Source organism: Tyto alba, unplaced genomic scaffold (genome assembly GCF_018691265.1).
Source record: "Tyto alba isolate M040663 unplaced genomic scaffold, T.alba_DEE_v4.0 Super-Scaffold_26, whole genome shotgun sequence".
Taxonomy (NCBI): Eukaryota; Metazoa; Chordata; class Aves; order Strigiformes; family Tytonidae; genus Tyto; species Tyto alba.
In genome coordinates this window covers 18,545,569-18,562,059 of record NW_024881300.1, presented here as the reverse complement: position 1 = coordinate 18,562,059, position 16,491 = coordinate 18,545,569, and the positions used below count along the sequence as shown (strand labels likewise).

Here is a 16,491-nt window from a genome sequence, read left to right as displayed (position 1 = left end):
AGCATGCTTAAAGCCCATTTATCCTATTAAAGAGATTTAAAACTCACCTCCTTTCATGAGATGTCAGCGATTTTTGATTTATTATTTGGTCATGCTTTAAAAATAAAAGCAATTACCTCTCTTACTTTGGTAAAAGCCCATTGCCTCAAGGTTGCCACAATACATCTATAATTGAACAGCAACAGCTCTAATGTTCAGCTTGGATGACAAAAGCATTGACTATTGAAATACTGCCTACAATGGTGTCTGCATACCAGGGAGCACTACATCAGCTGACAAGTTTCAGCAGGAACAATTGCACCTTAGGCATCTCAGGATCCAATGTGCTGGGTGTTTCCTGGTATCCTGGATACTTTCCATTTATGTATCCTAACGCTTAAGAAACTAAAAAAAAAAAAAAAAAAAAGAAATCCTCCTGTTAATTTCGTTGCAGGAGCTAAGGTCTTTTATTTGAATGCTTTTCCTTTGAAGCCTGTGTGAATTTGATATCAAAGGAATTTTCTTTGAGTGTTCCTAGAAATATTAACGACTCCGTGATGCACAATACACTTGAGTGTTGTATCATTCTGGGAATCCAGCTGGCTTCCAAACCATGGCCATAAAAAGGCTAAACCAGTCAAAGTTTTGTCTCAGAAAGGACCCCAGAATCAGTCTCTTTAGAAAAAATGACCAAACTCATGTATTTGTCCCAAACTTGTTGTAAATATTATTGGTGCACAGATGGGTGCTGATGGCAGATGTAGACTCTCCGGTTCAAGAGAATGAAATGTGTGACCCATTTTAGTAGTATCTGTGCAATGCTGTGCCCAGACTAGTTAATTTACAGGAAAACCAGTGTGTTTTGACATCACTGAGATCTGAAAGTTCCCTGGAGGTATCCTTTTGACACAAAGAATACATACAAACATTATAACCACTTTTCTTATGCAACTATAAACAGAAAAAACACAACCTCATACGCATCAGGGCATGTACTCATAGGAACATGGAATTTACTCCCTCAGGATAGCAGGGATTCAGACTAGCAAAATCAGGAGGTTCTGTAGTATTCACGTATATTTAACAGTAAGTAGTCATTTTAACAGTCACACAGACAAATTTTCAATACTTCCATTTAGAAATAACTAAGCTTCTGTTCAGGCTCATTAAATTAGAAAAAGTGACTAGAATTAGAAAATTCCCTTTCTCCCTGTCCCTGTTTTTGGCCTCTACTAGTAAAAAATGGGCTTTAAGATTACTGGATGTATTTGACGCTATATCGATGGCTCTGGCTTTAACAGCAAAGTTATGCTTAAACATTACCAAAGCAGCCAGTACAAAATGGCCTGATGCAGGAGTGGCTGCTCCACCTCCTACAGAGCTTGAAAGCAACTTTCGTATTAATCCCTGTCCCCACATGAGTCTGTAACTGTCAGTGACCTAGAGCTCCTCACTCTCCTACACCATCAGTTTTATCCAACCTCAAACTCACTGTCAGAACTCTCATCTGAACACACTTTAAACTTTCACTGCCTTTTTCCTTACCTCCAGCCACATGAATGGTCCCAAACGTTAACACTTCTTGAAATGTAGAGATGGTCCTTCAGCAAGTGGCCACCAAAACCTCCCCGCCATGGCTTTCTGCCATAGCCAGCCGGTGACATAACCACAAAAAAGCCTGATATTTTATCTCTGTTCTCCAGCTTGCAGTGCTCAAAGCATGCATTAGATATGGTTGTCATCAGGGGCCCTGTAAAGAGGGCAAATGGATCCAGAATAAAAAAAAAGTTATAAAAACAAATGACTTTATAACTCACCTTCCGTCTCACCAAAGCCACATATCTTAAAATCAATTGTTCATATGAAGTAAGAACAGATGTCAGCCAGAGTAATAAACGCAGAGTAGGAGAGTGGGAGCCCCAGGACACCAGCCAGGGATTTCTTGGTAAAAAGCATCCGACAGCATTTACTTCTTGGTCACAACCTGCATTCCAGAGGCTGGATCACAGGGATATATATAAAACTGCTTTTCAATCATGATTTCTGCAGCATATAACCCCTTTTAAACAATACATGTATGTTTTTAATATATAGATACTTGATTAGTGTGGGGCATTAAGTGACATTTTAGAGCATTATTTACTAGTCCTTTTCTAGGGCTATAGCCAATTTCTTCAATTTCTCAGATGCTTTTCTTCACGCCATATGCTTTTTGTTAGAAATGCTGTCTTTGAAAATAGGCCCAAATCATGGTGATTAGTTTGAGTATTTTAATACATCACTTTCTACTGCTAGAACTAAACATCCTCTCTTCCCACTCTTAAAATAACTTTGTATTAGATCAGCATTTTTAGTAGCCAAAGGAGCATAGCACCTAGACGCTGATCCTTGAGAGCATAAGCTAGCATCAGCATTAACATCCACATGGGCACATTGGCCACAGACATTCACAATTTATTCTGCATTTCTCCCAGTTTGGATTATTTGCAATGCAAGCCATTAGGAAAATAAATTTACCTCTAATACTACAGCCCATTAAATGACACATAATTCAATAATGTGTTACAACAGAATTATCTTTAAAACGAAGTAAGATCCCTGTAGGAACAAAACAATAAGAATCTTTGATACACAATTATCTGAGACTTGCTAAAATATCTTCGTAGTTAGGTGAAGATAAGTAAAACGACTATTTAGAACACAAATTTCCTGGGAAATAAAAGTTAAAAAAAAGAAATCCAATCTTCCACATAGATGCCTAGTTTAATACGTCTGCAATGTGCAAGATAATATTCCTATCAAGAAAGTGAAGGGGAGAAAAAAAGAAACATTTTATAACCACAGCCAAATAGCAAAGCAACAATTAAAGATTGTTATGAAGATTGCTACACAAAAAAGCTAACTGGCTGCTATGAGGAATTTTGGTTGTGTATTATATAATGTACCTAAGGGCAAAATTCCAGACTGTTACACTTAAATTGGGCATTAAGTGAAAAACCACAACCTCTGTCCAAGATGGAGATAGGCTGACAGGCAGCAACAGTTCCCGCACCCTGAAGATTGCCACCCAGTGCTCCCCCAGCTCTGCACCCCCTAGCACCCACCTTTCCTTGCAGTTCACAAGCTGCCTGTGAACCATTTGGGATCATGTTCTGCCCAAAACAAGGCACCAACTGCCATTTTGTCTCTTTTCCCTTGAGAAGGTCCCTCACCACCTTCCTCCTCAGTGCTCTCCAACTCCTACTCTCCTACTCCTCTTCATGGTCTCCCTGGAACCAGGCCAGCCCGAGAAGGGAGGGGCTGTAGCACCAGTCCCCAAAAGCACAACGGGTCAGATGAGACAGAAAGAGTCACGACAATCCAGTTTCTAAATATTATATTTTTTTTTTTATTATGCACTTTTGCTGACAAAAAATTTGGAAAATAAAGGAAAAAATGGGTAGAGAGATAGAAATTGTCCCAGAATTTGAGTGAAAAACATTTTTGGTCACACTTTCTCAAAGGAAGGCAAAAGTCTGTAATCAGGGGACTGATATAAACCCACAAGGAGATAAACCTCAGCAGCAAAAGCAGTAATCATGACAGAAAGATTTCCACACTGGGGCACAAATTACAATGGTGGGCCAAGTCTGCTGAGTATTCTCTGTGCATTTACAGGCATCTTGCATCAATGTAAAAGATGCAGGAAGAAATAATCGAGATGCAAATTAAATAGTGATTTTGTTCAGCTGACTGTAAGAGTACATCACATAAGCAGGATTATGACAGAAGAGGAAGTTGCTCAGGAAGGGAAGGAAAAAAGTGCATCTACATTTAAAGCGCAGAATGTAATGATTTAATTTTTCATCATCAGAAAAGAAATGCATCTTGTCAAAGAAAGGCATAGGACAGACAGACAAACCATGGAACTCAGGGGGATGAGGCTTTCTTTCAAAATACCACAGCCTTTCAAAGCCTGAGGATATGATGGGCAATGCAAAAAGGGAGTGGGGAAGGAAAAGTATAGGTGAGCTGCACAACCTCTTGGCATTGGTGAGGGTTTTATGGTGTAGGGCGCAGAGACAGCACCTGATGTTCCTAGAATTAATTTAGGGGAGTGACAAAGTCTATCAGAAGGTGGACACTGGACTCCAGTAAAGCTAACCTGAACACTGACTGATCTTAGAGGAGTGAGCACAAACTATCCCTAAAGCAGAGGGAGACACAGGAAGGTGCCAGGAGAAATGGGCAAAAATGTGAGTTTTTCATAAACCCAGAAACCAAGTAAGGAATTGTACAAAAAGCATAAGTGAGATCAGAGTTTACTAATAATTAAAGAAGCACAGGCATATACAGGCAATGCACAGAATGACCAAGACAGACAAATCAAATTAGCAGCTGATTTACTTACTATTACTATTTCTAATACTGCAGGATGGAGACTGATAGTTTCTTTGTGAAGGTCTTGATCTTTGTTCATTTTTTCCCCCAATTTATGTTGCTTAGTCTAGCAAAAAGGACACATTATAAACATCACAACTATACTTCACAAAACTTGGGGGAAAAAAGGTCAATCATTTCTCAGGTCCAACAGCAACAGAACAGAAGAAAACCAACAACAGAAAACCCAAAACATGTTAGGCTGAAGCTGCAGTGAGAAAGATTTGCATTTGACATTTCTAAATCTATCCAGTGATAGGATTATATGCAACTCCTTCTAACATTTAAGAATGTTATTGACTTTCAAGGATTTTTTGGTCTGGTTTTGAAAAACAGCTAATACATCTATGTGTTGGTGGTGCTTTTTGAATCAGACAGGAACTATATAACCTCATGAGATACCTTAACACAGAAGGCAGGATACAAAGACGTCATGAAAACATTAAAATTCCTCCTCCAGATAGCTTTCTATTTCTGTTTATCTACCGCTTTTCCTGAACATTATTCTTAACACAAAGATTTACCTCTGTTTGCAAGGTAGTGTAAATGCAATTTAACAAAGACAGTACAATAAATAGCAGTGTCCTAAAACAGAGTTTTTCCCAGTTATCTCATCAAGACAAATGCTGATGGATACCTTAGAGATTCTTGCTTTCAGATTCTGATGTTCTCAGTGCCCTTGGGACAGACTCAGTAGTCATCATCTTACCAATGACAAAGTCATAGAACCAGAGAGGGAAGTAGCAGAAGATGCAGAGGGACATGTAAGCCCCTTTGCCAGGGGTGTACAAGCCATGTGGTCTCTTGGCCAGCAAAGCGTGTAGGACAGCGTTCAGCACGGGGGAGAGGTCGGCGTTGCAGTACGCAGGCATGTGCAGGAAGTAGCTCTTCAGCCCCAGGAGGTAGTCCTCACCATAGTCTTGCCTTGTGTGTGCTGGGAGGTTCTCCATCAGCTCCTTTATTTGCTTATCCCACAGGCTGGATGTGCCTTCTATACCTGCAGCAGCAACATCAGAGGATAGCAAGTGGGTTTGGGCTGCATTTTAAAAATTCATCTATAATTAATAGTCAACAAGTTGTTCTCCACCACCACCCTGATTCACAGTTGTTCTAAACTGTGCCAGTGAAGAACAGACAAAACAGCTTTTACCTGGAAGGGAAAGCATGAAACACAGACTAGACAAAAACCATAGGGTTCATGCACCATTTGGTTATCAGCTCTATCTAACAAGGGTCTCACAGTCATGTCAAAATTTTTTCCCCTTCAACCCACCCCATTCTGTCTTTATTCATTTTGTGGGTGTTTCTTATCAGTATTTATTAACAGATGTGAGTGACTGAGGAAAGACAGGCAAACCATGATGACCAGGATTCACTTGGGTTGGCCAAGTGCTAAGCTCCTCTTTCATGAGTGACATTGGTATCTCAATAACTAGTTTCATCAAGGATAAGGTTTATATTAGGCCAGATCTTTAAAAAAAAATTAAAAAAAAAAAAAAAAATCTATTTTTCCTCCCATCTGCATCATGGAGGAATGAAAGCAGTGGCTCTTCCAATGCATTTATTGCCTAACTATCATGAATTAAGCATTGCAAATAGAGGGGGAAAAAAATAATAAATAATTAAATCTCAAATACTGGGACTTGTTTTGATGCATGAAGTTTTCATTCAGAAGTCTGACGACTAAGCAGGGCCCTGCAGGTACAACCACAGGCAAATACTGCTGACCATACAGGCACTGCTGTCAGAGCCCAGTGCCCTGCAGGGCCCCTCCCCAGGAGAGGAGGCATTTGAGGGACTGGGGCTCTATGAAAAAGACCATTTTGATTTTCATCAGCATAAAAACTGCCTCCATCAAGTCACTGGGACTTGATGAGTAGGTGGCAGTGGGATTTGATGTCATCCTCAGGTACCTGACAGGCATGTCCACAGAGCAGGAACCTGTGTGGACACCCACCCTGCTCCCAGCTGGGCACGGGGTGCAGCGAGGGTGCATGGTGCAGGAGAGGAGTCTGTAACCCAGACAGGCTCTGCAGAAAGCACTCCGAGCAGTGGAAAGAGGAGGAGGATTTGGAACTGAAAGCAGCAGGACCGCAGAGGAAGGAAGGAGTGGAAAGATCAGAGACTATACAGACTGATATTGACAGAAAGTACTCAGGATGACAGGTATCGCTGCAGATTCTTCAATGCAAGACTGAGCAGATCGATAAAGAGAGCTCTGATCTTGAGAAATGTAGGACTGACAGCGAGTCCTGAAGCTCTCATGCAGGACAAGTAAGCCATAACACTCAAATCAAGCACATTGTGATGCTCGGTTTGTTAACTTCAACAAAGCTAGAGCAAAGGGAAGGCAACAATTGCCTGAACCCTGCCCCGTCTCAAAGCAAAGAGAGCTCTGCCCGGGAGAAAGGCTACACTCGCAAGGCAGAGGCAGGCAGCACGCAGAACTAGAGGGAACACCTCTCGCAAAAAAATGCGGATCTTAATTTCCATAACCAGCATGAAGAATGGGAAAAAAAGTCCAACTGCTGAGAATCACTCAGGGCTCTGTTTGACGATGCTGGACTACAGGGAAAGAGGTGAAGCAGAAAGAACTACACAAAATGTCAAACACCAACCTGTTCGGAAGCCTGATGGATGAATTGCAGCAACTTTAATTCCCCATTTGGAAAGCTCTTGCCTCATTACTCCAGAAAACATGGACAGAGCTGCTTTTGATGCACCATATGCAGCATACCTCGGTAGTGGAATGCCTCCTGCAGGAGCAATATAAACATGATAAACCTCAGCAGTGGCTCCTTCCAGCCTTTATTTTCATGATTTAGAAGGAAGATTACAGCGCAACCAAAATTATGCGGCTCTCACTGAGGTTAAAGACAAGTCAGTGAGGGAATCATTTCTTTCTAGAGGTTAAAAAAAAGTGAAAGTTGTAAATTAACAGTCGCTTATAGCAGTTATGCTCAGTAACACCTGATAAGACACCTTGTATGGCAGAAAAAATAAACTGTATTGCCTTCAAGAGAAGAAACTGCTGAAAATTATGATTGTTGTTTTCAGAAACACAGATAATGTTTTAGTTCATATAAATAGTGAAGCAATAGTTTAATGCTGCTGTTCTTGTTGTCACCGTAACACGAATTTCAAGCTCCTACTATAAACCACAGTTACAACAGAGTAAGTAATCTCGATTCTAGCTTTATAAAGCCAACTTATGCTCCAGTTCTTTCCAGCTAGTTTCAGAAAGACCAGAGACTACAGTGGAAGAGTGGGGAAAACCTTGGTGGACAAACCAAAGCTGGAATCATACCACCTGGATGGCAGGACTCCCTGAGACCCATCAGAGAAGCACATCCCCTGCCTATAGTTATATCCCAACTTTTCTATCTGAACAAATGTTTCTGGGATTGGAGAAGATAGAAAACAGCCAGTATTTCAGGTGAATTTAAAATAAATCCATGTTTACAAAACAAAAGCTTCCAGAAAATATTATCTTCCAAATACAAAGATTTCCTCTGTTACAAGAACTGGCAGACTGCCACTTCTTCAGCTTTAGAAAAATCCAAGGACACTTGCATTTAAGCATCTTCCCCTTCTTCAGCCCTACCGCTTTCTCCACAAGGTTGGTGTTACCACCGCACAGAGTATCACTGCCAGATTCAGGGGTCATCACAGCCACCACGGGCTGTGTTGGCACAGCAGGGAGGAGGGAACAGAATGGGCAACCCTTCTCCTTGAGGCACATCACTCCTCCTGTCTGCATGGGCAGCTGGGCACATCCTCCAGTGCAGCCTCAGTCTCAAACATTACACATTCATCTCAAAGTATTTGAATCTTTTAAAAGAAAATACTTCTATACAGGAGAATTTTCAGGCAAGCCACTGGTACCATTTATTGGGCTTTGTACTGCAACGAGGGCATCACGGGAGCTTCTTACACAGAGTCATTCCTTTGAAAAAGTCAGGGCAATTATATGTTAATTATTCTTCTGTATGCATCTGAATAAGTTTGAGTTTCAACTGGTTTGAGCCATTGAATCACATACTCTTTCCCTCTGAGGTCAGGCTAACCTCCAGCCCAGTTAAATTAGCTCTACAGACAGGAATAGATTGGGCACAATGAGACCTTACTAACTTTTCTGCTAATGTTTTACCAAAGGACCCTCAGACCCTGTGTTAAGAGGAAGCTGTTTACCTAAACTAGCCCGCATGCAAGAACATCTGTGTGAACAGCTATAGTTTAAGCAGGGTCATTATCAACTCCTGTATGGGCAAATTACTCAGCACAGAGAAAGCTCTCCATTTATCCCTGCAAGGCAGCTCAGGGATTCATGACAAGAATTAAGACATCTGCCCCAAAACATCAAAATTGCATGCTTCACTTGGGTGATCAGAGAAAACAGATGCCTGTCCTCTGTCTCTGTGCTTGCAAGGACTGGTGGACAGAGCAGCACCAGAAGGGTCCTTCTGATAATTCAGTCCTGATTTAAGTATCAGTAATGAACCATAACACAGGCATGCATATACCAAACATAATTGGTATTAAAAAAAAACAAAAACAGAAGACTGAAGTGTCAAATCTAGGCTGCGGTTACATCCTCAACATAAGCCATGAGCACAAGGGTAAAGCTTGCACAAGCCACATCAGCAATACAGCGCGATTCAAGTGGATACCAACTGTGCAGAAATAAGGGTCCAAGAAAACAAGGCAAAAGCAAATTTGGGAAGCAGAGCATATGGCAAATTCTTAAGAGGTCTTAAACCAAAATACTTTCCAGCACCACAACATCCTACTTCCATCAGGTCTCATTTTCAAAGGAGCATTCTTGCTCCTCAACTGTTGGCTACCAGATACTGCATTACTTCTGTTCCTACATCTTAGTCTCTCAGCTGTTCCCCTAGAATAGAATGTCATGTTATAAAGACATATATAGAAAGCACAGGATTCATTTTATAGGACAAAACTGAAGAGCCTATAACATGCTGTTAATAATTCTTTTAAAAGTTATTTTATTAATGAAAAAATACCATTTTGCTAATATATTAGGCTGAAGTGTTGTTAAGAAGGTACTCAAAGTATTTTTAAAGAAATATAAACACATACTCTTCAGGTCTCAAGTTATTAGCAGACCATGCTCTAGGATGTGTACTCCAGAAAGAACCATAGGATGCAGCAAAAAATAAAACTGGCTTCTGCTCTTGAAGAATTGGATGTTCCTCTTCTGCAGGTATTTTATCATTGTCCTTTTTTCACTCTAACTATAGTACTTGAGCCCTACAAGAACGGAGAGGTGGAGCTGCCCAAGAGAAATATCTAACATTTATTATAGACCTGTTACAAATGGCAAATGTCATGAACTTACTCAAAAGATATTTACATTCCAGTTTTAACTCAAAGTATTAAAAAAAGGTTGATACTTCATGTACAAGCAGCCCAAGGGGAAGACAGTCTGTCTCTGCAAAAGGGAGACAGCTTTTGGGCATCTCCACAGTGTGGTTCAATGACACACAAACTGAGGTGGTCACAGACTTCTGCTGGAACACATTATAGAAACATCTGTGATTTACCACCCATCTTTCTGGAAGCTCACAAAGCTATCACTCATGGCATCTATAACACAAGATTTGAATTTTACTGTTTTTTCTATAAGTGTATTTTTAGCCATATTAAACTCTTCTTCTTTAAAGGCTGTTTTTTGGAAACAGTCTTCTAAACAAAAGAAAAACCTGCACTTACTACCTAGTTATTAATTCCCTAGGCGTATTGACAAGCAATACCAACCGACACCTTCCTCAGCATTTTTGCCAAGGAAGTCAGTTGTTTCTTCTGTTGCACCAGATATTTATTTGGTGCTTTAGTTCAGCTCACCTGCCATGCTGGACACATTAACCAGCCTCCCCTGGGATTTCCGAAGTAACGGTAAGAAGGTCTTGGACACTTCCACAGCCCCAAAGAAATTCACCTCCATGCACTGCCTGTACATGCTCATGGGGAGCAGCTCTCCGTCGGCAGGGAAGCCCAGGATGCCCGCGTTGTTCACAACTCCCCAGAGCCCTGGGAATAGGAGAACGTACAGGGTTGCTACACAGCAGGATATTAACTCCATAAAGATTAAACTGATGAGCTGGATGGTGGCTCCAGATCAAAGCAGAGATGATCTGCATCTACAGATACACATGAAGAGTCATCACCATTTTTCATGTCCCAGAAAGCAGGAGTCATCAATATAAATACTCTGACTGCCCCCAGACTGTGGCATGGAAATGACCTACACACATAAGCCATGATGCAGCCAACAGTTAAGAGATGTACCTTGTAAGCAGCTACGTTAGTACTCCCATTATAATGAAAAAAAAAAAAAAAACCAAAGTACCTGTATTTTGCACCTTCTCTGAGACTTTTAGATAGGCTTCCTTGACTTGGGTAGCATTGGTTATATCCAGCTGCAGCAGAGAGAGTCTCTGAGAACAGGTCCGTCTCAGTTTCTCAGCTCCAGGTCCATCCTTATTCAAAACCCCAGCAAACACCATAAAACCTAAGTTATCCAGGTATTTAGCCAGTGCATGTCCAATCCCAGTGTCACTTCCTGAAAACATCAAAATGACACTTGAAAAGTGGGTCTTTCCTAAACCACCATTAAAAAAAAAAAAAAGGCACACATTGGAAGTACATGCAAATGTAACCAAAAAGATTATTAAGTAAAGTCACTGAAATGCATGACAGTAGGAAGAATGGTTCAGATCTGAAGGACTGAGGAGTTAGACCTTTGCATGTTCCACAAAAACTGATAGACCATGTCCACTTGGCTCAGAGCTGATGGCATCAGCTCATGCTTTACCACTGACAGATTCTAAGACTTACTTCATGCATACAGAGGAAATAAAACCCTAGATTGGGTTATACAAATATTCAGACTAAAGCCTGACAACAGAAATGTCTAAGAAAAAAAAAAAAAAAACACCAACATACACCACTCAAATATTTTAATTTGAAATCTCAGATGGACAAAGCAATTACAGGGCATTGGAATTCAGACTTGGGTTCTATTTCTTAATTCAAATTAGCAGCATTATTTCAAACACCTACCATTCATACCCTTCCAGTAAACATTTTTTTGTCACAGGCTGCAACCAAGCCAAAGCTAAGCAACTGTTTCTTTATCTGCAGACGAGTTCAATGCTTTCAAGCCCTAATAAAGCCTCAGAATGGGACTTTTTTAAGCTAAACCAAATAGCACCAGCTATTTAACTAATGCAAACTTGCATCATAATTTCTCTTATCCTCTCTACCCTCTTCCAAAATTACTCCCGAACTGTGTCCGTATAAAGCAATGAACTACCAAATGCAGGAAGCACTGTTAGAGCAAACACACAACAGTCTTTGTGATCACAGTTGTGCAATTCCTCCCATCAGGTAACAATGATCAATATTTAACAAATAATTTGACTGATTCACAAGTCTCTCCCATTGATATAGTATTTTGCTGCTGCTACCATAAGGTATTTTTGAGTGTTTTCTCTCCTGGTGTATTTTTAAATTCTGGTTTCCATTCTTCCCATCCAAAGAGAAACTTCTTAACAAGGAAGCAAACGTCTCACCCATCTGCCCACCAAGACTCCCAATGAAGTGACACAGGGCTCTGCTAGAGACAGGGAAGGAGTTTATAGGGACCATGCTTCAGGAGTCAAATCTATAGTCAATGGAATCTGACTGCCAAAGAGACTCATCTTAATCATGCTAGATCTTAATTTCTGGGGTTTGTCTTAACCTGGGCTTTAGTACCGAAAGGTTAAAAAAAAAAAAAAAAAAAAAATTTCAGGTAACTTGAAAGAAGCACATACTAAATGCCTGGATCAATCAGTGCAAGATGTTGAAAAGAATTACTCATGCTCTACTTAATTTTTTTTTTTTAATGTTTTTTAGCATTTTTGAAGTCTGCAGTTTGTTGAAGATGCACCAGAGCACCACATATATCACACTTAGCTTCTCACAGCCCTGACCTGAAAGAACAAACCTGCATTCTTGGAATTCCCTAAAGAGGCATGAAGAGGCCTTCAAATATCCCAGACATGACAGATTTCTGGGTTTGGGAGTGGGTTTTTTTTTTTTCTTTTAGTGAAAAACCCTATTTCTGGATCAAATCCTTCCTCTTTCATCTTTCCCAGCAAGTACACAGCCACAGAACTACATATTACTTAAGTTTTACCATGTAGCTTTAACTTAGAAAGGGGAAAAGTGCTCAACAGCTAGGGATGGGTACAGCAATCCCAAGGAAATAAAAAGCAGTGTTTATCTATGCCTGCCACAGGGTTTGTCCCCATCTTTCATCAGAACAAGTCTGATTTAAGACCCGTTATTGAAGTCCAGAGAAACTTTACCCTTCAACTCAGAAAATTCAAAGAGTAGGTAGGTCTCTATAGGGAAGAAATAGAGAAATCACACACCCATCTCTCCTTGCTTCTATGTCAAATATAACAATTTACGAATTATTATGAGATTTATCGTAAGAAAGGCAGTCACTACCTACTGTAACTGAATCATTACTAAGAATTTATCGTTGACTCACACTGAGCATCAGAAACATCAAGCCACACACTGAGAATGAAAAAAACAAGTCAACTGGAAAAATTTATCCCACTGCACACAGAAAAACTGAGGCAAGAATTGTGCAATTCCTGCTAATTCAGATCTTCGTGGTAATTTAATTTTTAGGGAAGCTGGCTATTGGGTCTACCAATCTACACTAGTGTTCACATGCCCAAGAGCTTCACTGAAGCACTAGCTCCTAGCAAGAGGATCAACAGAAATGTTTCATCAATTACTTTGAGACTGCTCACATGCCCACAGGCATTCATGGGAAAAAGCATTTTGACAACTGGGCACAGTTTTCCCTTATCATAGTACTCCGGTGAACTGCCGGCTTAAATAAATGATGCACAACAGCACCCATACAAGAGGCATCCAAAGAGGACCAGAACAATGTTTGACAAAATCCAAGGAGAGAAATACAAAGATTACTCCACCCTCTGGCCAAAGGCAGACATCTCCCTGCCCAGAGCACAGCAGCATTCCTCAACCCTGTGGGGCTGACGGGGAAAAAAAAAAAAAAAAAAAAAAAATCACCATTCCCATGAAATGCCTGCCTCAGGTCTTGTCTAAATTGGAGAAAATTACACCAAAATGGATTTAAAGACACCTTGCACCTGCACACAGACACACATCCTACAGCTAGTAGGAGGAAGAGTACAACAATCAGAGCAATTTAACCAAGAAGCGTGCTGAGTTAAAATTTTATTTCAGCTGATGGAGGGTTTGATCGATATCATACCACTCTGGATTCAAATAAAGACCAAGAAGAGCCTCCTCAGACACGTCGGCTGACAGAGGTGTCCAAACCTGCTTTTCTTCAGGACAGTTGCAACAGAAGTACAAAGAAAGCACATTCACTTGTTAAAATATACCCAAATGTTCTTCACTCCCTTATATTGCTCTAATTCAAATTTGCTCCATCAGGTAAGCTCTGAGAGAGTGTTTTTTTCCTGAAGAACTGCAGTCTTACAAAAAGCAAGGAAATACCTAAGTGCAAGTACAACCCCTGTGTCTGCAAGGCTGGGAAAGGAGTGTTCCCTGTTCCCCCCCTGCCTGATATCCATCTTCATCTGATACACCTGCAGGGAGAAACCCAGCTGGCAGATAAACCACAAAGAGAGAACTTGCTGTTCATCTTGTCCTCTCTTAACTTTTGTGTTTAACCCCCACATTAACACTTGCTAGGCATATCTAAGCTCTTTCCAGGTGTCCCTATAAAACAAAATTAAATTCTGCAAGAAATAGCCATACAAACCAAAGCAACTTGATTTAGCTTTCAAGAGGGGAAAAACAGAAGATAAAACAAAAAAGAGAAAGTTAACAATGGAAGAAGCAGTTGGCAGGCACTCTGGTTTAAGGGTTTGAATAACACAAATAAACAACATGTAAAGTTTTAGAAGAAACAGGAGAAAAGCCATGAAACTACAAAAATGCCATCCCTGCAAACACAAAGTGAGTTTTGAGTAGATCAGAATGTTAATAGAAACAGAATTCATTAGCTCTGAACTTTTACTGATAGTGAAGGAAATTACTGACTCCCTAATTATTCCATACATTGTTTCAAAAAGATGGCACCAAACCAGTGTCTTGAAATACATGCATGATATACACAGTGTGCACTGTATAAACACGCACACCAAAAGATAACCATACATCCATAACCAGTGCAATAAACTCGAGTAAACAGAAGTAATGTATGAACGTAGTGTTCTGAGGGCTTCCAGAAATTAATATCTCTCCTAAAAAATTAGACCATCATAAGTATTCTTATGCTTTTTGCACCAGTTAATTTCACAAGTATGTCTAAAAAGCTACTTGTAAAGATTAAATGAGACACTAAAAAAATAATAGCATCTATTAAGATGCTTCTCTACTTAATTTCAGAACACTTATTTACCTGGAAAAAAACATCTCTGGCAAAGCAAATAAAATGAGCAAAAAAACCCCTTACAATCATGCATTTCACAGATACCTAACAGAAGAGCACAAAGTTTTTCAGCCTACTTGTGAGAAAAACCAGTTTTTGCTTTCCAATGTGCGTCTGTAGCGCCTCACCTGTGATGAGCACAGCTTTGTCACCCACGGGCAGCAGTGCCCTGCCGCCCAGGTACACGCAGGAGATGAGGCACGAGGTGCAGAACACCACCAGCCCCCTGCCAGTGCCCAGCGTGGCCACGCACAGCAGCCCCAGCAAAGCTGGCAGGAGCCTCCAGACCAGCACATCTGCTTTCTCCACCAGGTTCCTCTTGGTCATGTAGAGCACAGTCACTCCAAAAAGCACGGTGACACCCACGCAGAGCCATCCAAGGGGGCTGCCAGCAAAAGCATCCATCAGCAGGGGCAAGTAGCAAGCACACCACTGGCTGGGAAAAAGCAGGTATTGCTAACTGCAGCACATGTTATATAGGAGCAGGGGGTGGGGCAGAGAAAGAGGACTCTGTTTAAAGGTTTGACATAATCTCACTTACCCTCAGCATCAGCAAGAAGCAGAAGCCTTCCTTTTCTTACCTTTTATTCCTTCTGCCTGACAGCTCCACCTTCTGAACAATATGCTGGCTGGATAATGATTGACAGCACTGGGAATGGACATAATGTAGCAAGCGCTAGCTTCAGGAAAAAATTAACTGCTATATGTTTTATATGTTTAAAGTACATTTTCCTAGACAGTTTAAAAAGAACAGCTTCCTTTGTGGGATATAGTTGGAATTTCCTGTCTAAAAACTTAAGGTGTTGTTTCAGTGGAATTGATTTTCGATGCGCAGTAAAAAAAATAACTCAGGATAGGATTATTTACTCTCTCTAGTGCAAACTGTGTGGTTAGCATTGGGCTTTTCCACACATGGGCCACCTTTCTCTTTCAACAAAAAGCTCAAAACGTACCCACCTTTGGCTAGTTACCTACTCTACATTCAGCAGACACCTATGGCTAATTGACATTCAAGGGGGGCTGGGAAGGGGTGATTGCTGGTTTGGCATTAAGGGCACTTCGTTAAGTGAACATATGTAACACACCTGAGATTGTGTCTTCAGTTGACCTCCAGTGAGAACATTCACCTGAGTTTTGACAGGAATCACTGGTTCAATACTCACAGCAAGTTGGGGGAAAAGAATGTAATCAATTAAGTATATTTGAGAGATTTAACACTTACCGTGGTGTATTCTAAAAGTTTTATTTAAACAATAAGAAACTTCTAAAATCCATCCAGTTAAAAGGATTGAAATACAATTTATAGATATTTAACCCTGTTTAAAAATCCCTGGTAATTGGTTTGGGAGATGTGCCACACAACCAGCTAACGTGATGTAGCTGGTTTTCCAAAAGAAAATGTAGTGCTTACCTATTTTATTTTAGACAGAAACCAGAAGATTGAAGTGCAGGGTGCAAACCTAACATGAGACACAAGCACATTTCCATTCCAGTATTTCTTTGGGGTTTTACAGGATGACAAATCTATTGAATATAAATTTTTACAGCCAGTGGAAATGTTTACATACCTCTATAAGTAG

The 16,491-nt window shown here is 40.5% G+C and overlaps 2 protein-coding genes across 6 annotated transcripts in view; both read right to left on the bottom strand.

The window, feature by feature from the left end:
• LOC104357345 (arylamine N-acetyltransferase, pineal gland isozyme NAT-3) overlaps positions 1–1,615 on the bottom strand; it is a 37,705-nt gene extending 36,090 nt beyond the window's left edge. For all 5 annotated transcript variants that reach the window (XM_042797603.1, XM_042797604.1, XM_042797608.1 and 2 more), the window contains exon 1: positions 1,525–1,615. The gene's annotated coding sequence lies outside the window, so the exon portion shown is untranslated. The remainder of the gene's footprint in view (positions 1–1,524) is intronic.
• A 1,765-nt stretch (positions 1,616–3,380) lies between these two features.
• HSD17B2 (hydroxysteroid 17-beta dehydrogenase 2) lies at positions 3,381–15,343 on the bottom strand. The gene is made up of 5 exons (XM_009962747.3): positions 15,040–15,343; positions 10,769–10,981; positions 10,264–10,449; positions 7,017–7,154; positions 3,381–5,395 (listed from the first exon to the last, which is right to left on the bottom strand). The coding sequence occupies exons 1-5, from the start codon at positions 15,314–15,316 to the stop codon at positions 5,037–5,039; spliced, it is 1,173 nt and encodes a 390-aa protein (XP_009961049.3). The 5' UTR covers positions 15,317–15,343; the 3' UTR covers positions 3,381–5,036.
• Between the last annotated feature and the right edge of the window lie 1,148 nt (positions 15,344–16,491).

Coding starts and splice junctions, on each gene's coding strand:
- HSD17B2 (XM_009962747.3), bottom strand. CDS start 15,316: ATGGATGCTTTTGCTGGCAGCCCCCTTGGATGGCTCTGCGTGGGTGTC. Junction 10,982..15,039: donor CAAAGCTGTGCTCATCACAG/GTGAGGCGCTAC, acceptor TGATGTTTTCAG/GAAGTGACACTGGGATTGGA. Junction 5,396..7,016: donor TCCATCAGGCTTCCGAACAG/GTTGGTGTTTGA, acceptor TTGCTGCTGCAG/GTATAGAAGGCACATCCAGC.